This window comes from Vipera berus, assembly GCF_964194415.1.
Source record: "Vipera berus genome assembly, chromosome: 1".
Taxonomy (NCBI): Eukaryota; Metazoa; Chordata; class Lepidosauria; order Squamata; family Viperidae; genus Vipera; species Vipera berus.
The window spans coordinates 217,701,084-217,727,547 of record NC_138202.1 but is presented as its reverse complement, the minus strand read 5'-3'; the positions used below and the strand labels follow the sequence as shown (position 1 = coordinate 217,727,547).

General features: G+C 40.8%; 2 protein-coding genes across 4 annotated transcripts; both read left to right on the top strand.

Moving 5' to 3' along the window:
- The first annotated feature begins 1,768 nt into the window (after window positions 1-1,768).
- Window positions 1,769-7,576, top strand: CIMIP5 (ciliary microtubule inner protein 5). 2 transcript variants are annotated; one of them, XR_014024682.1, is made up of 4 exons: window positions 1,769-2,257; window positions 2,742-2,781; window positions 5,191-7,039; window positions 7,384-7,576. XR_014024682.1 is itself a non-coding variant. In XM_081314476.1 (3 exons), the coding sequence occupies exons 1-3, from the start codon at window positions 1,959-1,961 to the stop codon at window positions 5,380-5,382; spliced, it is 531 nt and encodes a 176-aa protein (XP_081170602.1). In that variant the 5' UTR covers window positions 1,769-1,958; the 3' UTR covers window positions 5,383-7,340. The 2 variants fall into 2 exon arrangements, 1 of the variants encoding a protein (XP_081170602.1); XM_081314476.1 differs by lacking the exon at window positions 7,384-7,576 and having other exon boundaries at window positions 5,191-7,340.
- A 1,695-nt stretch (window positions 7,577-9,271) lies between these two features.
- On the top strand, window positions 9,272-21,517 carry SLC66A3 (solute carrier family 66 member 3). 2 transcript variants are annotated; one of them, XM_081314450.1, is made up of 7 exons: window positions 9,272-9,444; window positions 12,939-13,021; window positions 13,109-13,178; window positions 14,399-14,456; window positions 16,520-16,640; window positions 17,258-17,299; window positions 20,593-21,517. In XM_081314450.1, the coding sequence occupies exons 1-7, from the start codon at window positions 9,296-9,298 to the stop codon at window positions 20,679-20,681; spliced, it is 612 nt and encodes a 203-aa protein (XP_081170576.1). In that variant the 5' UTR covers window positions 9,272-9,295; the 3' UTR covers window positions 20,682-21,517. The 2 variants fall into 2 exon arrangements, with proteins under 2 accessions (XP_081170576.1, XP_081170577.1); XM_081314451.1 differs by having other exon boundaries at window positions 19,065-21,517.
- Window positions 21,518-26,464: the final 4,947 nt, after the last annotated feature.

Genomic DNA, 26,464 nt, shown 5'->3' with positions numbered 1-26,464 from the left:
TGTTGTTTGATTATCTTTTCCAGAATCTTCCCAGGTATTGAGGTCAGGCTGATAGGTCTGTAGTTTCCTGGATCTATTTTTTCCCCTTTTTTGAATATGGGAACTACATCAGCTCTCTTCCAGTCCTCTGGTAGTTCCCCAGTGCTCCAGGATCTTTGAAAAATATAGTTCAGTGGTTCTGAGATCACGTCTGCCAGTTCCTTGAGAACCTTGCGGTGTAATCCATCTGGTCCTGGTGATTTGAACTCGTCTAGGCTGGACAGGTGCTCACTTACCATTTTCTTGCCTATCTTAACTTGCGTTTCTATTCTGTTTTTTATGGCACTGGTTTTGGTAGGTTGGACTGTTTTTTCCCTTTGTGTAAAGACAGATGCAAAAAACGAGTTAAATAGTTCTGCTTTCTCCCTGTTGCTTGTCACCTTCTTGCCACTTTCCCCCACTAATGGACCAATCATTTCCTTAACTTTTTTCTTGTTTCTTATATGTTGAAAGAAGCTTTTTTTGTTATTTTTGACTTTGGTCGCAAGCCTTAGTTCATTTTGAGCCTTAGCTTCCCTCACTTCATCTTTGCAGGCACGGGCTGTTTGCTGATATTCTGCCTTAGATATGTGCCCCTCTTTCCACTTCTTATACTTGTCCTTTTTATCTTTCAGTTTATCAGAGAGTTCTTTATGCAGCCATGCTGGTTTTTTTTTGAAAGCTTTTATTTTTCTTCTGGAAAATGCAGCTGCTTTTTTTTCTGTCCTAATCTCCATGTTTCAGACACTCGCTTTCTCCAAATTGGTTCCCAGAAAACAATTGGGACAGTAAGTTTCGGGAAAATTAAAATAAAAACTGCATTTTTGTTCCTGTTATCCAGGCATGTCAAACTGCTGGCCCACAGGCCGGATGCGTCACACTGAAACCGTGCCCACCCCATTGCTGCTGGCAATGGGGGAAAAGTTGCGATATATCGTGAGACATCACATGACGTCGCGAGTTTGACATACCTGCTGTAATCCCTTAATTCAGGGTAGAGTCGGGATGACTAGATGGAGCTGAGAATTTATTGGCCAGATGCCCTTCCTGACATCATGCAGCAGATATTTTCTCTTTCTACCCTAGGAAAGAAACATCTGCCATTACCTAGGATTGAACTCTCAACCTTCCAAGTGGGAGGTTGGAGTCTTCACCATTAGGCCACCACAGCGCTCAAACAGTGCTTCCCAATCTTGGCAACTTTGATTCAATACTGGGACTTGAAGTCCACAAGGAGGAGGAGGAGGAGGAGGAGGAGGAGGAGGAGGAGGAGGAGGAGGAGGAGGAGGAGGAGGAGGAGGAGGAGATTAGCAGAAACTTAAAAATTCAGCCAAGCCCTCCAGCAGCTGTCTTTATTGAACCCACACCTTCTGTCCATGATGAATATTCATGGGAAGGAGTCTGGTCTCCAATGGAGACAGTAAACACACAGGGCTAATCCAGGCTCCCCATGTCTTCTGTTTCAGCTCTGCAGGAAAGCTCGGCAATTTAAAAAAGAAAATCCTTTTAGTAAAGGGTAAAATCCCTTTACCTGCCATTGTCTGTTATTTGTTCAGAAAGCTTTATGATGCGATGTGGATCTTAGAAACAACAATACTACTTTTATTTCCGGAACACACACACACACACACACACACACACAGACACACAGACACACAGACACACACACACATATATATACAGATATAGCACCTGAGTCGTCGTCTTCTTCTTTTTAACGCATTGAAACTTGTTTCAAGTCCCTGTGCAATGTGCACTGTCCAAAAATAGATTGTTGGGTCCTCTCACAAGCGTGATCCGAAACCGCTCAGGAAACCTCAGAATTAATCATACATTTCTCTTGACATTTATGTCAAAACGTTGGGCAAGAAGTTGCTGAACCGGTGAACCTGCTGCATTCTGGCTAATGCTTTCCCACACTTTTTTTCTGGGTTGATCCAATGTTAAGTATTGTAAGCAGCGTTTATACCATGGGAAGCAAAATAAATGGACTCAGAGGCACCACCTCAGCAGGGTATCCGTTACCGGCAACCAGCTCTGCTGGAGATTTAGCTTCATATTCTTCACTTTCACTGAGCAGCAGGTCTGGAAGAAGCCCACTTGTTACCTCCCAGAATCTGGTGAAGGCCTCAAGCAAAATCCATGGAGAAGAACAAGAAGCTCTCAAGAGGGACCAGGTCCAACAAGACAAGATCTGGAGAGAGGTTGTGGAGGCTGAGAGGAAGGCCACCAAATATTGGTGAGTAACTTGGTAGTCTCTCTCTCTCTCTTAAAAGCTTTGATGTGACTGTTCCTGTTTGATTATGCTTGGGCTGACCTATGCAATGCGAGACTTGCCTGTGATTTTTACAGAATAAAAGCAATATAATCTTAGAAGAAAAGTTAAAAAAGCAAAAGAGAAGAAGGAGAAGAGATCGAAAATAAGTGGGGGGATGAAAAAAAGCAGTAGTTATACAGGTACTCCTTGACTTACAACCACAACTGACCCCCAAATTTCCATTGCTAAGCAAGGCAGTTGTTATCTATCTATCTATCTATCTATCTATCTATCTATCTATCTATCTATCTATCTATCTATCTATCTATCTATCTATGACTGGAATTAGTTCTAACACTGCATTTCTTTTAGGCCTTCAGATATTCACTTAAATTTTTGTTTGTCTAGCTAGTACAATTATACTCACATAATAAATCATAAAAGATATTATCCTTTTACATTGAAGGTATCAGAACTGGAGTTTCCTAAAGGACTATGATCCCCAGGTAAGTTAAAATCCAAACATGCATGTTAAAAATATACTGACATGTTTGAAACAAGATTTTTTTCCTTATTTTTATATAATATATTCATCCTGAATTAACATAGTCATAGTTCACAGCGGTCAAGGATGAACAGAGATGATGCTTTACACTCAGTGGGTCCATACCTCATGTTAAGACAGTGGCTTATTTTTACATGGAGCAGAGAACAAGCTGGAATAGCTTGATTCACAAAAGCAGCTTATGCTCTTATCCAGCGAAGGCTCAGCACAAAATTTGTAGGGTTCTCTTGCCCTTCTCTGAATTGGGAAAGATACTAAGAGAATCTCCCAAAACGCTATTCGTGGATAGTTCAAGTTCTCCTTCAAACACAGCCTTCAGGGAATGAAAAGGGTTTCCATTGTTTCTGTTTTGCATAGCTCTATCACTATGATCCATTGTCTTCTAAAGGTAGGCAAAAATGAGGGATGCCAATTGAACAATGACAGAATTTATTGTCCTTATGCATCCCCTTCTCATTTTTCATTTAAGCCTGCCTAGGATTTGGGCAGGGGCATTCTCAAAGAGTTAAAAAAAAGATGCCAAGATGGTAGCCATTACCATGACAATGGTAAGGTTGCCATGACATACTTTTTTAATGGGCTTTGATTGCATGGCTGTGGTCACCATCTTCACTTTTTTTTAATCCCATTTATATCCCGCCCTTCTCCGAAGACTCAGGGCGGCTTAAATCTAAGCACAAATCAATGTGCTTAGCAATAGCCTTCATTCTATGTATATGCCTGCTTATTAGGGCTTTCATACACCCCCCAAGTGGCATTATTACAAAGTCAGCTTATTGCCCCCAACAATCTGGGTCCTCATTTTACCTACCTCAGAAGGATGGAAGGCTGAGTCAACCTTGAGCCTGGTGGGACTCGAACCTGCACTAATTGCAGGCAGCTGGTGTTACTTAAGGAGGCATTAGCCCACTGCTCCACCAAGGCTCTTTTGACCACCTCTGGGATTAGGAAAAAAAAAACAGTGGAAAACCCTTGTTTTTTCCCTGAATAGGAAAAAACAAGATAACGTATTAGTTCTGGGGATGGGAGGGAAAAGCCCCCCCCCCAAGTTAATATCTCCATCAGGAAAAGTGGAAACAAAACGTGAGGACTTGCAAAACTGAAGAAAGTTGGAAAGGCAAGGAAAATATTTTCCTGGGGACTGAGGAAATGAAATCACTAACCTTGACTTCAAATAGAGAGAGAGAGAGAGAAAAAGTATTACAATAACGTTGCTGACATTTGAATGATGCTGCAAACACAGTGTTTTTCTAAAGAAAAACAGGCAATTTATAGCTTGGAAAGAAATTGGTAGGGTTGGAGAGAACAGCATGATCTCAGCAGAATGTTGGTGATAACTGGAAGGTATTTACTGTGCTATTTATCGCACAGTAAATTTACACTGAGATAGGCTCTTAAAATCTTAAAACAGTTGTACAAAGTTAGAATGGTTCAGCTTTGAAATCAAGAATTTGTCCTCTAGTCACTGCCAATGATTTCTTGTCATCCTTTTTGGTTTCTACACATTAAGCCTAGGTTTATAGGAACATTTTAATTCTCAGATCAATATCACATTGGTTTTTTTGTTGGGTTGAGAGATCATCTGTGCTTCTATTCATGGACAGGACAAGGCAAACTCCTAACTCTGTAGTGACCAGAAAGCAAGACTTCCTTTTATTTCTGAAATTGTCACAAGATCTGGAAGCTATTATTCAGGCTTAATGTTTCTTTCTTTTTCCTGTCTCTCATCTCTAAAAACTAGCATCTACACAGCCTAAGAAGTGAATTCAATGTGCCCCAGCCAGTCATCCTGATTCTGACCAAATGACTTGTGCTTGGGGACAGGAGTAGATAATAAATAACCATACATTAATAATATTTCAAAAGTATTTTAGACTATGAAAAGTTGAATGCTTTGGGTGATGCTATACAGACGACTAACTAAAAAGTATTGCATTAGAGTTGAGTGAACTGTGTTTTAAAATATTGCTAAACGTCCTTTAAAAAACAGGTGCTGCAGTGTTTATCTTGTATTGCAAAGGTTTTTTTTAATTAACTGGATTAGCAGTTCGCTTACAGCCGCAGAATTTTTCATACAGGATAAAATGGACACAAAGGCCATTAAAACAAGGTAATTTTCAGAATGATTGTAATTAATGTATGAAAGCCAGAACTATCAGTATGTTTTTGTTATGATAGCTAAATCCTGGAGTTATCAGAACTTTGCTCCAGTAAAATGCTTCTAATGTTATTGTGTTCATTCTTGAAATCTTTCCTAATTCCCAATGGAAATGATTATGCATAATATGGCAATAGAAGCACTTCTTATTAAACTTTTATTCACATAAATAATTGATTTATATTTTTTTAGGGCAAGAAAAAAGTATCTGTCCAACTCCCTGAATATATACCAATATTTTCAGACAAAATTCCCAATACTACCAACCATGTAATTGGGAGCAGAATGAACACTGATCTTGGTAAAACGCTGATAAAAATGGACTATTTCCTCAATTATGGAAGAAGAAAAACAAAAACTGAGCAAGAACTCCAGCCTTCCTAGAATCAAATAGAAATCTTGCGGTTAAAAAAGGGCTTATCTTTTGAAGATTATACTTTTTGAAATAGGATTAATGTCAAAAACTTTGTGCACTTACCCTTCCATGCTTAATTCTTCTGTAGACTAGTCAGCAATGATATTTAGCAAATTAAACTTGATAGCAAAGTTTGCTAATATTATCCTTGAGAATGGTCACATGTAAACACACCAGTCTTTACGGTTTCCAACCTTTAGAAAACAGTGGTGCTGCATCACATTCTTGAACACATAAACTGCATGAAGCTGTGTTGAGGTCTACTTTTTCACTCAATAGGAAAACTGTATTTCTTCCACCAAATTAAGCCTGAAATTTCATTGCAGATGAGAGCGCTGGCCTGTTATACATTCCAAGACTCGGCTGGGCATCAAAATATATGTAAGTGCCATAGTGGCACAGTGCTTAGAATGCAGTCTTGCAGGGTAATTTTGCATTCACAATGCCGGGAGTTTGATCCTGACTGTCTCAAGGTTGACTCAGCCTTCCATCCTTCTGAGGTCGGTAAAATAAGGACCCAGATTGTTGGGGAGAATATGCTGATTCTGTAAATCACTTAGAGAGGGCTGTAAAGCACTGTGAAGCGGTATATAAATCTAAGTGCCTTTGCTATCTATTTGGGTTTTGTATATGGTGCCAGCTACAACCAAGGGTTAGGGGCAGGGTAGGAGAAGGGACTGGACATCCAGGACACTCTGGAGATTGTCAGAGGCACTGCCCTGCAGATAGCCAGATGTGAGACCCTACTTGTGAGATTGAGTGTTAGAATTCAATTAGAATTGCTACAGCTATACCAGCCACCCTAGTTCAGAGCAGCTTCTTTGCCCGGGCTGCTTAATGCTGTGCCAATTGCACCTGTTCCTGGATTGGGGAGGCCTGTTTGCAATCACTCATGCCTTAATCAGACCCTGGTTGGATTATTGTAATGCATTTTATATGGAGCTGCTCTTGAAGACCCTCCAGGAACTGCAACTGGTCTAGAATGCAGTGCTGTGTGAATTGATGAGCATACCTCAATCCACCTATACAGCACCGCTATTTTATAAATTGCACTTGTTCCCAGGAGGCTTCCAGGATGTTGATTATCATCTATAAAGACTTACATGGCTCAGGACTGGATTATCTGCAACACTGCCTTTCTCCAATTATTTCAATCTGCCATGCTCTATTAAGATAGATATGCTTTAGGTCCCTTCCTTGAAACAATGCAACCTGAGGGGACCTAAGAGGCATGCCTTAGCTGTTGCAGCACCTGACTTCTGGAATGATCTTCCCGCAATAGATGGGCTGGTCATGTCCTTGAGTGCTTTCTGAAAAGCACAAAAAATGAATTCTTCTTTTAGATGTTAGGGCTAGGATGTTAGAAGCAAATGTGATTCCCTAGTTGTCCCATTATTGTTGCAGTTTAATTGTATTTGATTTTTTGTTTTTTTTATATTGATACATACTGCCCAGGGGCATATTTGTGTGAGTTGAGCAGTCTTGTGCTGTACATTTCTCTATATATGCAGAACTATTGCAATAAACAAAAAAACCCCCTCATAATCAGCTTCATTAAATGCCTTTGAATGTTTCTCATCAAGCATCGATGTAGCTTTCAGAATAATTCAGGAATTTTGTTTATAGGTTGTAGTTTTAGAATTTAATGTTTAGTATTAAGGATAATATGAAATAATGATTGTTAAATGATAAGAAATTAAATATAGGTAGATATTAAATATGATTTAAAATTACGAAATAGAAATGGCTAATGAGGATTAACGAAGAAACACAGATAGGGGGGATTCGAGGAAGTCACCTGAAAATGATTAGAAAGATTAGGAATAATGGAAGTTAAGTATTCTTTTTGTATTTTTGTTGTTGATTGTATTGTTTATGTCATGTCTTGTTTTTTATATGTATTTTTTGTTTAAATATATGTTTATATAAAAGCAATAAAAAAATTTTAAAAAAAGGAATTTACTTTGAAGTAAGCCGATCTTTTTCCAAATATATTGAACTTTCAATGGTTTCCTGCAACAAAGAACAATTATATTTATTAGAAAACTTGGCAACTGGCTTGAAATAAAATTGTCTTGTGCTTACTGACTTGTCCTTCTTCTAGTCTGGTTTCTTCTCTTTTTTTTAGTTCATACATGCCAATCAAGATCAGGAATGTATCTAGCTTTGTATCACCTAACCAGAATGGATATTTACATATAGGGAAATTCATTTGTTTGTTTGGCAATCTGGAAAAGCATAGTTTACTGAAGGAACTTTGAGTTGAAATGCCCTGGACTAAAGTTATAGTCTCGGGCTTATAAAACCTGGATTAATATAAGATTCTAGAAAACCAGGGTTTCGGTATCATCTTTTTTACCATTTTTTTACCCATATTGTCTAGCTGTAACATTATTATTATCCTTATCTTCTTTACTACAGCTGTTGCTGTGGAAACTTTCTACTGCAGTAGCAACAAACCCCTTTTTGACCAGCATGGTGTCCAATGCATACATTCCAAATGGCCAATTTCCCATTCTTTAATTTTGTCATTAGTTATGTTTTGTCCTGTGGTCGACTTTTGGGGGAGGAGGGACGGGACAGGAAAGGGAATATAAACCAATCAGCTTAAGGAACAGACACAACATCTGCGTACTGTTTTCCTAAGAAACCATCCTTAAAGTTTTACCGCAAGACACCGGACGGCAGGCGATTTCTGGGCATGCTCGATAGGCACCCCGGAAACAGTAAAAAAAAAAGGCCTCTTTGCCGCAGCTGTTGGTTTCAGGAATCGAAGCCGCTGTCTTTAAGGAAACCGCTGAGGGCTGCCGATTTAAGCTAACCTAACGATGTCAGGAAACTGGAATAAAATTTAAATAAAATCAAACAGATCTTCCTCCTCCTCTCCAATCAAAGAAAGCCCCAGGCTTAATTTGGGGTTGGAACTCAGAGCAGAACCTGTCCTGGCACGTGCTGAGAGGGATTTTTTTAAAAAAATGCCTCTGGGCACATGCAAAGTACCAGCTGCTTCTGCCTTGAGTTAAATAAGATCCAAGAAGGGGGGAAATAATGGAGGAAGAAAAGAGTAATTTCCCTAAGTTGATGTTGAATTTAATTACGGCAGCAAGACTTTTAGTAGGGCAATATTGGAAGAAGGAAGAACTGCCGACTATAGAAGAATGGACTTTAAAAGTTTCCAACCTGGCGGAAATGGCAAAGATTTCAGCGTATTTGAAAGACCAGTCGCAACAGAGATATATTGTGGACTGGAAAAAATGGATTGATTACATCCAGAATAAATATGGGACTAAAAAGTTTCATTTAGCATTTGAATAAGTACTGATGTGATATTTATATTGCTTGTAGTCATTTTATAAGAGTTAAAGTGCGATAGATTTAATAGTTTATTGTTGTTTGCATATGGTAGATTATGATTGTTTCTACTTTTATACCTTGTATTTAGCTCTGGGAAGTCGGGGAGGGGGGAGGGGGAGGGAGGGAGGTGTTGGGGAGGGTTGGGAAGAGGGGAGGGGGTTGGGAGGGGTTTTGTTTTGTTATAAATAAAATGTACTGTAAAACTTTTCAATTAAAAAAAAAGAGTAATTTCCCTAAATTAGAGTTTTCAATTGATTGAGGCGGCAAATTGCTAAGCACATTGATTGTGCTTAGATGGTAAGCCGCCCTGAGTCTTCGGAGAAGGGCGGGATATAAATGGGATTAAAATAAATAAATAAATAAATCGGTGCATCAAGGATAGGCAGTGTGGTCCTCCAGGCAGAACTCCGTCGTAACCACGGCAACCAAGCCTGCTCCTCCTCCTCCTCCCGGCCACGGTTAACCCTCTCCCCGCCCTCGTCGGCTCCACTCCGGTCGCTTCTTCGCTGGAAGAAGCAGGAAGAAGCGATGGATCCGGGCTGGCTCTTGCTGGAGGCGGCGAACTGGAGCACCATCGCGGCGTGCCTGGTGCTCAAGTTGCCCCAGGGAGCCGCCTTGCTGGCCGCCAGATCCGCCCGAGGAGTCAGCCTGGAAAGTTTAGTGCTGGAGCTCGGCGGGTAAGGACGGACTTACTTCTCCGCCAAACTGCCCGGCGGCGGCGGCGGCGGCAGCAGCAGCACCAACCTCCGCGCTCTTCTTCCCGCCTGCCCGGTCTTTTGGGAAGGGGAAGGCTTCTTTTCTCGGTGTTCGCTGAAGAGTTGAGACCCGCGGAGGGAATTTGCGGGTTCGGCTCTTCCCCGCGAGTCACCTCCCCGCTTGGAGCCCGTGGCTATTGTTGCTGGTTTTCGGAAACCTGCCCCGCGGGCAAAGATCCACCCATCTCGAGTCAGCTTCGGGTGCGGATACATAACATTCCCTGGAGTGAGGAGGTTGGCAACCTCTCTGGCCGTCGTTTTTCGAAGAGGAGAGCCGGGCGGAGGGCCTGAGACACGAGGTGTCTTCTGGGACTCCTCGGGCGCCTCATCTGGCCGTTTTTTTATCCTCTTCTTGCTTTGGCCGCTTTGCCTCCTCGTTTCGTCTTCTCACAGGCGCTGCTTCTCCGCTTTCTTTCCGGGCGCCCCTTCAAACCACAGCTGCCCTGCCCTTTTCTCTGGCTTGCTTGAGTTTGGTGTCGTCGTTGAGGAGGAGGAGGAGGAGAAACTGGCAAAATAATCCTTCGATTAGATGGTAAAGCCAAAGAAAGGTGCAGCAGCTGCAAGCAGGCTGATATCTGGTTCTGCCCTCGGTTGCCTCCCGGAAACGAGGCACATACTGTAGAGAGGCTAAGATTGGACTCAAAATTCAGCCCCAAGCCCCTCCCTAGTTCATAAAATAAATACAATAAAAGGTAATCTCGTGGCTGCATTTCCCTTATGATGCCAAGTAATTTTCCTATCTCAGATACTTGAGGTTCCAGGCCAAAAGCGCTGTGAGTTCCCACATTGAAGTTCTTAGGAAACCAGCGTCTTTCTTTTCTTTAGGAGTAGACTTTACAACTTTTCCCAATCCGGTAGTGTTCAGGTGTGTCAACCTCTTTCTCTATTTCTCTGGGCTAAGTAAGCTTGCTTTTCAGACTGTTTACCTGGACAGCCGCTTCTTTGGAATGGTATAGGGCAGGGGTGTCAAACTGCTGGCCCGCAGGCCGGTTGCATCATGTGGAGGCTGTGCCCATCCCAGCTCTGCCAATGTGAAAAAAGTCACGATATGTCACAACACGTCATGTGATATGGCGACCCGTGGTACACGGTCTCCTGCTTGAGCAGGGGGTTGGACTAGAAGACCTCCAAGGTCCCTTCCAACTCTGTTACTCTGTAAGGCTGTTGCACTTCATGGATAGTTGTCGTGAAACTTCCCCCACGGAAGTGAAGAATGACATTTTATAGGGCTAATAGTGATAATTCTGCAATTCCTAAGTGCCTTTATCAATACCTAAAGAAGCAAAGTGGGATCTTGAGGCAGACAGTTGTATGCCACTTAGTTTGGGGACAGTTGGCTCCTTACATTCTGATTTGAACAAGAAAAACCGTCATTTTTCTGATCTCTTCCTTGTGCACTTTACCAACTCAGCCAGTGTCCTCCAAATGGTTGGTAAATAAGCTTTATTTCCCTCGTCCTGTAAATGCCAGATACCTTGCATTACATCTCCCATAATTCTCAGCCAGTTTTATTATTGACCTGGCTAGCTGAAAATTCTTTATATCCTGAGGATACTGGGTTGAAAAAGGCTAGCTACTACTTTTCATGTGCAGATGACACCTTTGCCTTGTCCTTACTGTTTTAGGACATCCCTATTCTTGGCTTCCATAACTTTGGCATTGATACCTGTAGCAAGGAAACTTACATGCAGGTAGTTCTTAACATACGACCATAATGGAGTCTGCCCATTATGGTTGTCAAGTTGTGATGGTAAAGTGGCTCACCACATGACCACTTGATTTTATGACCTTTTATTGCAGCAGTTGTCCTTTTAGTTATGGGAATTTTTGCCCCAAACTAGAAGTTAAACACTGGGTTTCAGCAAAAACAGTTAAAAATGGTCATATGATTGCAGAATACTGCAGATGGCCATAAATGCAGGAAAGTTAAGTGGTTGAGATATGCATAATAAGATGCAAAGCGGATAAGATATTTTGGGTCCAGTGTGACCACTCATGTCCTCACTGGCACTCGTGGAAAACTACTTTGGTCTCGCGTACGAACTGTGCAGCTCATGAAAGCACGCATTTGATATAAGGTGGCAATGATTCTGTAAGGTAAGATTCAAACAGGCATTTTCCCGAGTCCACGTTAGGTATTGTGCAGCTTCTTTAGGCATGGCAAGGATTCTTCATAAGATAATGAAATACTTTCTCCTGTTTCATATCCAAGTTCTGCATGCCTCTGTTATGTGGTATTGAAAGCAAGGTTGGCACAAAAATAGGTTTTCTTCCTTTAACTTATATGGAACAGCCTTGTCTTGGAACTCTACTCCTCCGGCATATTTGGTGGGAATTCTGGGAATTGAACATCTGGAATTCTAGAGTGTATCAGAATAGTGAAGTTTGAGGAAGAGCTTCTACCAGAATCAACATAGAATGGGATCCAGATGAAGATTCCGGCTTTCTTGGAAAAGTTTCTTGAACAGAGGTATTCTAGCACTGAAATGGGTAGGATACATTCTTGAGAGATTAATGCCACTTATGTTTATGCTTTGTTTTCAATATTTCCTGAGTTGATATTTTAAACAAGTGTTCCCTTTCAAAAGTTTTTATTCCCAGGGCAGGCTGTACAAGTGGGGAAATTCTCTGAGACTTTTCTCACAAGGTCAAAAACTACTGTATCCCAAAGTTGCATATATTTCCAAGTGCACTTGAACTATTCCCAGTCCAGGAGAAACCTCCCCCCACAAAAACTATTTTTTGACAGGAAACCAGGCTTTCTTGTTATTTGCGAACTAAATCCCAAGTGTAAACTAGAACCTTACAGAGGTTTGGATTTCTCTCCATGTGTTTTGTATAAAATGTACAGCTTCATTCCAAACATGGCACTGATCCCAAATGTGAAATCCAGCTGCCTCTCCTTTCTTGGCTCCTATGGTTTCCTGTTTTACATGGCCATAATATCACAGTTAGTAAAACTCACAATTGGCATAATTAGCCTTCTAAAAACGCACCCAATCTCAGCAGTGTATCAGGGTAGGATTCCAGCCGCTTTTTTTTCTCTCTCTCCTGCCTTGTTTTAAATGTTTAATGTTTTTAAATATTATTATTTTAATTGTAAACCACTGAGAGTTGCTGTTCAGAGCGAGATAGGTGACATCGGAATTTAATAAATTAATAAATACAATACCTCTTCTTTGGTTGCCCTGGGAAGATCAAATTCTGCCTTTATGCCTTGTTTTGGAGATGCCTTTACACTCATTGGCTTGGTCTGAATATCACAATAAATTGTTTAAAACTTGAGCAATTATTTGATGTGAAATTAGGCACATGCAGAAATAGAAAGAGCAATAAAGCTTGCTCTCAGATTACTGGGTTGAATGGTTATGTCTGAATTGACCCCATTGATTGAAGTTACACTTTTTCCCCCCCAGTTTCCTTGTTTGCTTGAGATACATGAGTTACTACCGTTATCCTCAACTAACATATATAGAATATCCCATCATGATTGTGCAAGGTAGGATTTGTTCCTCATTTATTATTCCACCATTCTTTCGTTTTTGTCAGTCATGCAGTAATGAACTTTTATTTTGTTTTCTTTCAGATATCATTCTTTGCCTGCTTGTTCTGCATTTCAATGGCAAAATGAAGCATGCTTTGCCTTACACAGTCATGTATCCTTCACTTATGGATTTGTTCTTTTCCATTTCTACAGCATTTCTGGCAGTTTTTTCTGCATTCCATATTTAGAATAAGCCTTCCCCCATGTTTGTTGTTTGTTCACGTTCAAACATTTTCTAATGGATTAATGTGCTTCATTGGCAATTGAAGTTTCTTTAATGGAGCAGAAGGGCTTTGTGAGAAATTTTCAAGTGTAGCAGAGTGGGCCTGCTTTTCATTCAGGGATAGAAGAAGTGGCTCTGCCAAGTTATTGGGCTATAAAATCTGTTATCAATGTTAATTGTTGGGTATTCAGGCTGGGACTGGTGGATCTTGGAGTCCAAAACGTCTAAAGAAGTTTGTATAGGTGAACATGTATGTGATATTTTACACAACTTACTTGGGGTCACGCTTTTATAGGAAATTTTTATTCATTGGATTCTGAAATGAAACATTTTTTTTTCATTTTGTAGTTAGGATGTATGAGATCATAAAAGACATTTCCCAAGTATTATCAGGGCTATTGCACAATAGTTTCTTAAGTGGATCTGGCTAACAGTGCAGCCTGAGGGTTAGAAATTTGGGGATCAGAGTATGGAGTGTGAAGTGAAAGCTGAGAATTTCAAGCTTATTCATTCTGTGACTAATATAAGTCCATCTCTGCAAAATGTGTGCAATGAAGCTATAGTGCTCTGGATTCAGATCCTTCACTACAAGTAGGGGCACGAGCGTAGCATTTGCAACTCTTTAAAGCAGCTACATCTTTTCCCCGGAACAGGATGCAGCTGCATAAGCAGCCTTGGAACTCTGGGGGAAAATGTACCTGAGGCAAACACAGATGCTTCCTTTGTATACTCTGAACCCATCCTCTGATCTCTTTCCAAACTGCTTTACAATTTTCATTTGTAATACACACTTGGATTTGCTAACCTGAAGAGAGCTTTCCTTGGGATCCTGAGGGGGCAGGTCGATGCCGTTTTACTGAACATACAAAGTAAAAGCAAATGGTTAATTAATAATTCTAGACTTATTAGTTCAGTCATCTTCTCTTGATGAATAATTTAATGTAAGTGGATGTGAAGGTTAAAGATAATTGAAATCAGTGGTATATCAAAAGGATTGCAAATAAGGAAAGGAGGAGACCGCTGTAAAGTGACGGCATCAATTAAAATCAGATTTACCAAGGGTCCTTTTCACCTCCACCTGTATTATGTATCTTAACCTGAAAGGTTAGATTTGTGGCAGGATGGTATGCTATAACTCTGCAAGAATGGATATTGGACTTGAGTATGGTAAGGAGTTGAAAGAACGTGCTTGTATAATTAGTCATTCTAGATGTTGCGTTTTATAATGGGAAGCCACGATAAAATGTGTCAGGCAGGAACTTCATGGAAATGAAGAGTCAGAAGCTCATTGTTTATCTTTTGCTTTCCTTCACTTGAGTTAAGATGCATCATTACATATGATGTGGCTTAGCCGTTGAAATCAAGTTGTGTTGGTTGGAAAGATATTGCTCTTTATGCCAGCATGAGTCTCTGCAAGGGGGCAAAGGGGGGGGCAAGTGAGATCTTGTGGGTTTGGGACCCCAGTGTATGATGTGCTTACAAAATAGCTTGCTACTTCAAGCTCGAGAGACTATAATAAAGAGAGCCTCTAATTGTTTCCTTCAGTAATTTTGGTTTTCAATAAAGTTTAGAAACGTTCTGTGGGTACACTGGTCAGTATACAGTATATGCCTTGAAACACATTAGTATTTACTTGCGTTGTTGTAAAGCCAGGCAGGTCAAAGTAGTCTGAAAATATGGAAATTTAGAAACCACAAGATGAATGAATTAGGATAGAAATTGTATCAGAAAATTCAAGTTCGTCTTGTTCTTAGCTTTGGGAAGAAATAAATACATTAACTTAAAGTGATCACTTGACCTTCAGAGCGATCATGCACTATTTCACTACACTGTTGATCAGCATGACTATTAATGAAGGCCATACCTTATGATACCGTAGAGCAGACATCCTTCTGTGGGCTGGGCTGGGCATTTTTGCATGAGCCAAAGTTTTTTTCCTGAATTGGAAAGTTCTTTTTAAAATAAAACTATGTCAAGTTTTATTTTATTACTTTATTTTAATTTTATTATTTTATGTATCTAAAGTAGTTGCCACCAATTTTTGCCAGTTATAGCTCTGATGGCAACTGGCATGCCCAGGGTAGTCCTAGGGTCTCAAGTTCTCCATCCCTGGGGCAGTAGAACACTAGCCTGCATCAGCTCATCAGTGTTAGCTAAGTTCCTGGCTGACTAAATGTTGGCCTAGGCCAACATAGTCTGGCCCAGTTTAGGACCACCTGGTATCATGACAACTCCATACGTCTTGACTTCTTATCAGCCCTTTTCTTTATGTTGGGTCTGAAGCATGTCTCTAGGTATTAAGTAAAGGTAAAGGTACTCCCGCACATGCGTGCTAGTCATTTCCGACTCTAGGGGCCGGTGCTCATCTCCGTTTCAAAGCTGAAGAGCCCGCGCTTGTCCGAGGATGTCTCCGTGGTCATGTGCCTGGCATGAGTAGACGCCAAAGGCGCACGGAACGCTGTTACCTTCCCACCATAGTGGTCCCTATTTTTTCTACTTGCATTTTTATGTGCTTTCGAACTGCTAGGTGGGCAGAAGCTGGGACGAGTAACAGGCGCTCACTCTGTTACACGGCACTCGGGATTCGACCTGCCAAACTGCCGACCTGATCAACAAGCTCAGCATCCTAACCCACTGAGCCACCGCATCCCTAATACCCTCTAGGTATTAGGTGAGAAATAAGTTGCTTCCCATTTCTACAGTATTTTCTGCTTCTGCCATCAGATGCAAATTTCTAGAAAGGGGCTGCAGTTGCTCTGGGGTTCTGTTTTTGAGCTACTGATTTTAGTTGCTGTTTTTACTGTTGTTGTGTTTTTCAATTGTCTTGTCACTTGTATTAGGTATAGCAGCTTGGAAGAGCCCCCAATTAAACAGGATCTGCAATAAAATATATTTCTTTAACCATGATTTGTTAACTAAGCCATGGTAGGTGGATTATACAATAGCCTTAAGTCAAACAAATCTCAGTATGGCTTAACCTTAACTTGCAAAGGAATTACGTAATGCATCAGTGCAGACCCAAGCATTAAATGTCATCTTCATTAACTGGCAGCAGCTTTGTTAGATCTGAAGCTGAATCTGCCCTCTGGGCCCTGGGACATGAAATCTTTTCTAAATAGGCAACATCAGTGATTTAGTGTCTGCTTACAAAAAGAATTGAGCGATGGACACTTCCCACCTTTCAATGTGATCTTTGCTTCAACAGTTGCATTCCTGTTCCCCCTCTGCAGAACTTGAGCACAGTGGTCAGTGCAGCAAGTAAACTTGCTCAGCTCCAGTGTCTTTGGCAGACTAGAGATTCTGAACAAGTGAGTGCCACAACTTGGGGATTAGCCACATACACCTGTGCAGGTAAGTGATATCTATCCTACCAACATTTGTGGAATTTCTCAGTATGATTCCCCCCCCCCCTTCGGTTCAATTGTGTCTAATTCTCGGAGACTACCTGAAGTTTTTTTTTAAGTGATTTGCCATTCCCTCTTTTTCTAGGTCTGAGAGAAAGTGGTTGGCCCAACATCACCCAGTTGGCTTTGTGCCTCAGCTAGGACTAGAACTCCTGACCTTTTGTGTGTAACCTGATGCCTTAACCACTACACCAAATAAAATGAAATTTAAAATTATTGGAAGAATTTAAAAGTTAACTTTTATGAACTACTGTTAAATGCAGTTTGCTGAAATAAGGCTTTGAGTCCTATAAAAATTGCTGATAAGACAAAAACAAGTGCTTGAAAGATGCCGTTCTTTGTTGAAAGATAATCTTTTGGAAGGATCATGTGAATGCATGCCAAAAGAAAAAAAAAGGAAGATTTCAGGCAGATGCTCGACAAGATTTCTCCACCGGGCACAATAATAATTCTGCATATCTTGTTTGCCAGGATTGAAAGGGAATGGAAATGTATTATCAGCTAAAATATGAAACTGATTTATTTCAAACCTGCTAATTTTCATTCTTTCTCTTCCAAATAAAGCAAGAATATTTACAACGTTGATGACTACAAAGGATTCTACAGGTAATGTCACATTATTATTGGGGAGTCTTTTAGCAGAGATTTTAAACATATTCTGCAGAAAAAGTGCAAATGTAGAGGAAGGTAAAGATAACATTGGCAAAGTACGCAAGAACTGTTAGCAGTCAACAGTGTCTTAGCTCTGGGAAAAGTGGGTGCCTAAGACTCAAAGTAACCCTGCTTTGATCGTCTATGGGACAAGAGGATTTCATGTTCTGTTATTATACTCTATAACAATAAAATACTAGTACAGATAGTCCCGGATTAATGACCACTTCTTCAGCAATTGAAATTATCAGTGGCGCTGAACAAATGGCAATTCCCACTGGTCCTTGAGGTTTCAGCTATTCCAGCACCCCCAGAGTCACAGTCACATGATCTCAGTCTGGATACTCTTACAACAGTGGCAGCATCTCACAGTCACAGGGTTGCCCTTTGTAACCCCTCCCTGCTAGCTTCCCACAAGCAGAGTCAATGGAGAAGCCAGCAGGGAAGGTTGAAAGTCACTCTCACCAGGCAGCAGTTACCTCAACCCTTGCTGCACTCACAATGAGCCACATCAGCACCCCACCACACACACACACCCTCTCCCACCTGGCAGAAGCCACACCAACCCTTGATGTGCTTGCAGCATATGGCCTTCCCCACCCGCTAGGAGCCACCTATCTGCTTCCTAACCTCCTTGCCAGTTGACCAGCGCTTGCAACACCCTGCTGGCTTTCCCACTGACTGGTTGCTGGAAGCCAGCAGGAAATTGTGCCAGAGGTCCTTGCTTAATGACCTGTGAACGTCTCTTTAAGGACAGCAATGGGGACTGCCAAGATTGCCATCAGTAAGTGTTGTTCTGCTTTATGTCCACATCGCTTGGTGGACTACTACCGGTACCTGTAGTCCTTGTAGTGTCTGTCTCCTCACCTGGCCTCCTTTGAAGGATGCCAAAATTACCCATATGTTCTTAATGGCTATGGAAAAAAAAGAGAAGAAGGAATAGGGAAGAAGACTCATTAGAATAAAGGGATAAATAGAACAACACAAACTTTCCCATTCACAAGCCACTTTCTCTTTAAGAATCAAAAGGAAGATGTGAAGCAAGGCATCCTTGATTGCAAAGCTTAGTCATGTTTGAGCAGTTGAAATAGGCAGTGAGGGGTGTGGGGGAACACGCTGCTTCCCCTTTATCATTCGGTCATCTGATGCCCTTCATTCACTGGAAAAATCAATGGAGGACCCTGCTGGATTTACACAGAGTGCTGTAAAGCCTGGGAAGGTGCTTCAGAGGGTGGAGGATTCAACCCCAGTCTATGCCCTTCGTCGGCCTCTAATCCTCCAAAGCTTTGAATGGGAGTGCTGAAGGGATGAATAGGGGTGCTGAAAGGGTTCTCTTTGCAACTATGATCAAAACTGGAAATTTGCCGTGCTTGTGCAGATTTAATTATGTACGTTTACATGCAGACAAATATTGTATATTGTCTGGGGAAGACAGGCTTTAAGTTTACTATTAATCCCTTGTATTTGAAAACAACAACAAAAAAATAATTTTGCAAATGCCTCATCGAGGCAGAAAGGATTTCTTTACCTAGATGTGCTGAAATGACGATACGGCTTTATGAGAGCTGACTTTAAATACTGTGATTGTGAGGGATTCTGTATAAGTCACAGAAGATTCTACATAAGACGAGGGAATTCCTCTTATAAGCTAGAGCAGGGGTGTCAAACTCACAACGTCAAGTGATGTGTCGCGACATAATCGTGACTTTTTTTGCCATAGCGCGGTTTCGCTATGATGCATCCGGGCCCTCGAGCCGGCAGTTTGGCACCCCTGATCTAGAGCCTGTCAAAGGGTGGTGAGGTAAGTAAGTATCTGTCACAATGTCCTTATGTTACTAGTTACATACTAATTGAGAGATGTCTGCCCTTTGAAGTGGATCAGACCATAAAATGGCCTAGGATCTTGGAATGCGCTTTTAATATTTTTTTTATTTATTTATTTATTTATTTATTTATTTATTTATTTATTTATTTATTTATTTATTTATGTATTTATTTATTTATTTATTTATTTATTTATTTATTTATTTATTTATTTATTTATTTATTTATTTATTTATTTATTTATTTGATTTCTATACCGCCCTATTCCCGAAGGACTCAGGGCGGTTTACAGGACAAAGTTAAAAACAGTTAAAACAGTACAAAAATTAAAATACAGTTAAAATTAAAATAGAATTAAATAACCTTAGCCCAAATTTAAAATTTAATTTAAAATTTAAAAATTTAAAACCCCTCAGCCCAGGCCAGCTAAATCAAACAAACAGGTTTTCAGGTCCCGGCAAAACAAATGAAGGTCGGGGGCAGTCCGGAGTTCCACAGGCAGGTCGTTCCACAGGGCAGGCGTGCCCACAGAGAACGCCCTCCCCCTAGGGATAACCCGCCGGCACTCACTGACCGGCGGCACCCTAAGGAGGCCCTCCCTGTGGGAGCGCACAGGACGATGGGAGATTGATGCTGGCAGCAGGTGCTCCTTAAGATAACCTGGACCCATGCCATTTAGGGCTTTATAGGTCATCACCAGCACCTTGAATCTCACCCGGAGGGCAACCGGAAGCCAGTGCAGCTCGCGGAGGAGAGGTGTTACATGGGAGTGTCGGGAAACTCCCATCACAACTGGGGAAGGTGTTGTAACAGAATCCTGAAAACCTGTCAGAAATTCTCTCCACTTCCACTTCCACCTAGTCCAATCGCAGTGTGATTTTGAATTTCTTTCTACTTCGCCCGGACTCCAAATATCTTTCTTTGTAATGGTTTAATATTGCACGTCCTCTTTTCTAAGTCAAATTCATATTCCCACTGCATTAAAAGGTTTGGTGTGCAGAAACTCATTTCTAAGAACAGACTTCACTTTACTGAAGGACTTGTTTTTGGTTTGTGACTGCTCTTGTGCCCTTCTTGAAGCCCAAAGTTAAGTAGGACTGGAAAAAAAAAATTCCCACTTGTGGAGCTTCAGAGGCACAAGAAGGAATTCAATTTATTCTATAAACCACCTCAAAATGTCACTTCTTTCAAAGGAACCCTGGAAGCTACAAATTTGGAGTTTGAAAGGAGTCAGGGGGGAAGGAACAACATGATGCTTTGGGATGAGGAGAAAAGTTCAGGAGTTTTTCTTCTACTAGCATGGATATTGTGCTATTAGTTTGAAAGCTATTGAAGCTATTTCCTAAATTTAAAATTGATTTATCTTGCTTGTTTCATTTTAAGATATGTAATTGCTAATGAGTATTCTTCCCTCCTCTTCCTAGTTCTGATCCGTTTTGTAGTCATGATGGCTCTTAATGTTTGGGTCATCGCTACTATATTGGAATACCGGAAGGCTAAGAAGCAAGACTAAGATGCAGACCCCGCTCCTTTTTAAATGACATGGATGAAAATGAGACATTCCATTAAATGAGAGCTAATGTTTACATACTGTACATGTACCTAACATTCAGTGCCCACACTTCAGGTGCATTGTGATGGTTATACTTATTGTTTGTAAAAAAATGGCTAGAGGTGAATGAAGTCTTTCATTTTATATGAGCAGATTGCATAACAGACTTCTACAACTGGTTGAGTCTTATTTGCTGGTTATCTCCGTGGACAGTCCCGCCCTTCTAGTGTGTGCACACACACCCCAGTAAGACCAACAACAGTTCAAGCCAACAAAAAACTAATGTTTTATATTGAATGGTCGGTTTTTCAGAACTGCGTTTCTGGCAACTCTTAAAGGTGAAATTTATCCTCTAAAGATAAATTAGCCTATATAAGGAAATCTTTGATTTGCTCATACTAAATGGCCCTCTAAAAGTCTAAATCTGCATCTTAAAAAAGAACTGTGTATTTTATTTAGTTAAGGTTATTTCAAAACAGCTTCAACTACAAAAATATATCTTGTATTTCAATTCTTGCACTTTAAATATGTTAATCTTGATACTCTGTTTGGGTTTATGTGTCAGTCTATATTTTTTTTGAACCAAATTTGTATTGCTACTATTTTGAGTATCTGTTAACTGTAACAATGCTAACCTTATACCTTTGCTTCCAAATATAAACAAATACATGACACTTAAAGAACATCAACAATATTTCAACAACTCTGTGAACTTGGTCTAGTGGCCCACTAGGTTTTAAGAAGTATAAATGTATCATTAGTGCTTAATTCTGAAAGTTATTTCAGCAATAAAGAATGTTGGCATTTCAAAAAATATTAGTGAAGCTTCTAAATCTATGTGTCTATTCTTTGAATTAAGTATGCAGCTTTCTGCAATTAAACTTAATTGAGAAAATAAAGTGCTTTGGTTTAATGTTAAGTGAAGGAGCTTAATTACATTTTCAAAATTTCTTTAACTCTTCTGAATAATTGTGCATCTCACATGGGAATAAAAAAATATGCATATGACCCACTCTTATCATGTGGGAAATTGTCAGCAGAGAAATTAAGTACTTTTGAGTTCAGCTTATCCCGAAGGACTTTTGTCAAATTAGAGATGCAACAGATTTTATTATAGGGGTGGGGCAAACTACATTTTGTTTAGCCTGGTTTGTCAGGATTTTTATAAGGATTAAGAGAGAAAAACATATACATGCATTCCATCTGAGATGAAGAGGGTGTTTGTGTGTGTTTGTAAGTGCACCTTCGAGTCAATGTGGACTCCTAGTGACTATCTGGACTAGTCCCTGTACTTTATTGGACAAAGTTTTGTGGAAGAGGTTTGCCTCGGGCTGAGAGGGAGTGACTGGCCCAAAGTCACTCAGCTGGCTGTGTGCCTAAGGTGGAACTAGAACTCAGAGTCTCCTGATTCTCGCCTGGTGCCTTAACCAACTAGTCCAGGGGTGTCAAACTCAATTTCATTGAGGGCCACATCAGCATTGTGGTTGCCCTCTGGTGGCCGGGTAGGTGTGGCTAGGATGCCTTGCCACCTCTGCCCCACCCCCTGAGTGTGTGCACAGCAGATGGCCAGCGCCGGCATCCTGGGTGAAGTCAGCATGTGTGACAAGACAGCCAGCAGGGACACTGGATTCTGCTTGCGCACGCACGCAGGGGGGTGGGGTGGGGCTGCCCCGTGAATTTAACACTGAGTGCGTTCTGGCTTTGATGGATGCAACCAGGTTGTAGATCAGCACCCAGTCGGCCTGGGCCGGGCCAAGGTGCAGCGGGCCAGTCCTTCGCTCTTTTCAGAGCAGGTCCCCGGGCCGGATGGAACCACATGTCGGGCCGCATCCGGCCCACAGGCCTTGTGTTTGACATGTCTGAACTAGACCAAACTGGTTGTGCACTTATGCGCATTCAGAAAATATTCAGAACACCTTTACTTTTGTCAATTTTGTTATTGCTGCAGCCTGATTCTACAGTTGTGGAAATTAATTTTTTTCTCCTTAATCTACACTCAGTATCCAATAATGAGAAACTGAAGAGAGAAGCTTAGAAATATCTGTAAATTTATTAAAAAGAAAAAAAACCTGAAATATCACATTGGCATAAGTATTCCGACCCTTCACTCAGTATTTTGTTGAAGCATCTTTGGCAGCATTTACAGCCTCGAGTCTCTTGGGGCATGATGATACGACAAGCTTTGCACACCTAGATTGGGGATTTATTTATTTTTAATTCCATTTATATCCCGCCCTTCTCCGAAGACTCAGGGCGGCTTACAAGCTTAGCATTTTCTACCGTTCTTCCTTGTAAATCCTCGCAAGCTCAGGTTGGATGGCAACAGTCGGTGGACAGCCATTTTCAGGCCCTTCTAGAGATGTTCAATAGGATTCAGGTCAGGGCTCTGGCTAGGCCACTTTAGGACATTCACACAGTTTATTTATTTATTTATTTAATTGAATTTATATACCGCCCTATTCCCGAAGGACTCTGGGCAGTTCACAGGGCAAGTTAAAAACAATACAAAAAGAGAGAATAAAATACAATTAAATTAATACAAGCCCACAAAGTTGTCCCTAAGCCACTCCTGTGTTGTCTTGGTTGTGTGCCTAGGATCATTGTCATGTTGGAAAGTGAATCTTCAGCCCAGTCTGAGGTCCTGAACCTGGAACAGGATATCCCTGTACTTTGCTCCATTCAGCTTTCCCTCAACCTTGACCAGTCTCCTAGTCCCTGCTGCTGAAAAACACCCCCACAGCATGATGTTGCTGCCACCATGCTTCACTGTTGGGATGATATTGGGCAGGTGATGAGCAGTGCCTGATTACCTCCAGACATAACGTTTAGAATTGAGGCCAGAGAGTCGAATCTAGGTTTCATCAGACCAGAGAATCTTGTTCCTCCCAGTCTGAGAGTATTTCAGGTGCTTTTTTTTTTTTGCAAACTCCAAGCGGGCTTTCATGTGTTTTGCACTGAGGAGAGGCTTTACATCATCTGTCTAGCTAGCCACTCTGCCATAAAGCCCAGATCAGTGGAGGGCTACAGTGAAGATTATCCTTCTAGAACTCTGTCCCGTCTCCACACAGGATCTCTGGAGCTCAGAGTGGTCACCTTCCTTACTAAGGCTTCCTTCCCCGCCCCCCGCCCCCTAGTTTGACCAGGCAACCAGCTCTTAGAAAAGTCCTCGTTGTGCCAAACCTCTTCCATTTGAGAATTATGGAGGCCACTGTGCTCTTACGAACCTTCAGTGTAGCAGAAATTTTATTGTAGCCTTCCCCAGATCTGTGCCTTGCAATAATCCTGTCTCTGCGCTCTGCGGGCAGTTCCTTTGACCTCATGTCTTTTGCTCACTTGCAGTATGCATTGTCAGCTGTGAGGTGTGTTCCTTTCCAAACCATGTCCACTTTAATTTGCCACAGGTAGATTCCAATCAAGGTGTAGAAACATGTCAGCAGCAATCAGGAGAAATGGGAGGCACCCAAGTTAAATTTCAAGTATTGTTGCAAAGAGTCTGAATACTAATTCCAATGTGATATTTCAGTTTTTTCTTTTTAATAAATTTACAGACATTTCTAAAATTCTGATTTCGTTTTGTCATTATGGGGTCCTGAGTGTACATTAATGAGAAATAACATGAATTTCAATACCTGTAGAATCAGGCTGCAGCATAGCAAAACTGGCAAAAGTGAAGGTCTGAATACTTTCTGAATGCACTCTATGTCATTCTGTAAATGCATTCATTTCTTGAAGAAATCAGAACAGGATACCTGAATATTGTTGAACAGGGCATAAAAGAAAGCTCAATTTTATTTATAGGACAAAACTGTTATTTTCTGGTGGCTTTGTGTTCAAATGAAGAACTGATTTTTCTCAAATTTAGGAGAAAGACTCTTTGTCACTTACTTATTTTGTTGTTGCCACTTTCCTTAATAATGTCCTAGGGAGGTAATGAATCTTTAAGGGACAAAAGCCAGGATCCAACAGGCAAGCCTTCTCCAAATTATGACCTATAGTAACAAATCCTACAGCTGAGTAAAATTCTATTAAATATTTAGTATCCTATTAAAATCTTGATAAATCAGATTAGTCAGATTAAAATAAGACATAATCCTTGTTTAGTGATCACAATTGGGACTCTGTCATTAAGTGAAGCTGTCGCTGAGTGAGAAATCACATGACTATGACTGTTTCCCTTTCCCCAACTACCCTGCCCTTTGGAATGTTCAGCCCAGTACTAGGATAATTAGCAAGACAGGAATTGTTTGTATTTGGAGAGGAAGGGATTACAAGAGAGTTGGGAATATTCATCAAAACAAATGTGCTGGGCCCACAGCCCGGAAGGGGTCTGAGGGCCATGGGCTGTGAGTGCATTATACAAACAACCCAGTGTATTCTCTATTGTGTGTCTGCTCATTCTCTTGTAATCTCTGCTTTGGAGGAGGGAGGGAAAAAACGAGCCAGGCACAGGAGATTGCCTGCAGAAATCACCTATTTCTTCCCCCCTCGCAGAAAGCAAGGGATTACAAGTGATTAAGTGGGCTTCTAATATTTTCATCTAGAACTTCCAGAATCGCTCTATATTTCAAGCAGATGACTTTCTCAATTCCTATAAATCATCCAATTTTCTTTCAAACTGTCTATCCTGGACCTCAGATTTACTCTAGAATTTTTGTTTTACATTGCCAGATATTTTTTCAATTTCCTGTCTTAATTTTACAAATCTTTCATCCATTCATCTCTCAAAATCATCAGTTTTTCCCCCTGGAGAGTTGCTTCTAGTGGGTAATGAGAACCTGACTCAATCTGGGGCTCTCCAAAGTTTGGCGGTATCTTTTATCTCTTTGGATCAAAGGAAGAGTGTGGAATTAAACGTGTGTTCTGGACAGAAGCTCCTGATTAAATTGGGGGGGGGGGGAAATGCAGATACTCTGAATTTTCATCTCTATTCTCAACTGCAACAGAGCTGATATGGACATTTACAGCTTTGCTTTCTCCATCTCTTAACCTTTTAAGAAGCAATTAATTATAGATGCAGCAAGGACAAGATTCCTTGCAGTGAGTTATACCTCCTTTTGAGATTATCAGCAAGAGGAGAGATTTGACTATTGGTGAGACCTAAAAAGTTTTTTAAATGGTTAAGAGGACAGAATTTTTCTATTTTTATTTTTACTATGAAGTGAAAGTGGATGAAATAAGGGGAAAAGAAGAGAGGAGTTTTTTACTCTTACTCGGGGATTCTTTTTGTTTTTTGCTTAAAAATAACTACTAGAAAAATGACCACAGAAGACATTCATTGGAAGTACTTGCAATTACTCAAGATGTAATTTAGGAATTCTGAAAAAATGGTAAATTTGATCAAATATTCCTGCTTACTCTTTTATAACCCCTTTCCTCATTTTCTGCAAGAGGAAAAAATAAAAATGTCAGACCCAGATTATATTCTGACTAATGATGATCAGGTGACTTAAAAGACACTGTAGATCTCATAAATGAAGGCATTGGTCAGTTATTTTTTCAGCGCCATTATAACTTTGAATAGTGACTGAATGAGGCAGTTAGTAAATTAGATCTCTTTACAGCTGATGCTAGCTTACCAAATCTAAAAATATACGTCATCTCTCACTGCAGAATTTCACCCATCCATTTCAAGATAGAACACTGGCTCATACTGAATTTAGTAATTATATGCTAGTGCTTAGATCTCTTGATACTTATAATGGCAAAATATGGGGGCTAAAGCAAAACAATTGGTCCTGGACGAA

Bases quoted from the DNA above. Each gene is read 5' to 3' on its own strand.
- CIMIP5 (XM_081314476.1), top strand. From the start codon at position 1,959: ATGTTAAGTATTGTAAGCAGCGTTTATACCATGGGAAGCAAAATAAAT. The intron at 2,258-2,741 runs GTGAGTAACTTG...TTTACATTGAAG, and splicing joins AGGAAGGCCACCAAATATTG to GTATCAGAACTGGAGTTTCC. The intron at 2,782-5,190 runs GTAAGTTAAAAT...ATATTTTTTTAG, and splicing joins TAAAGGACTATGATCCCCAG to GGCAAGAAAAAAGTATCTGT.
- SLC66A3 (XM_081314450.1), top strand. From the start codon at position 9,296: ATGGATCCGGGCTGGCTCTTGCTGGAGGCGGCGAACTGGAGCACCATC. The intron at 13,179-14,398 runs GTATCCTTCACT...CTGAAAGGTTAG, and splicing joins GCTTTGCCTTACACAGTCAT to ATTTGTGGCAGGATGGTATG. The intron at 14,457-16,519 runs GTAAGGAGTTGA...CCCCCTCTGCAG, and splicing joins GGATATTGGACTTGAGTATG to AACTTGAGCACAGTGGTCAG.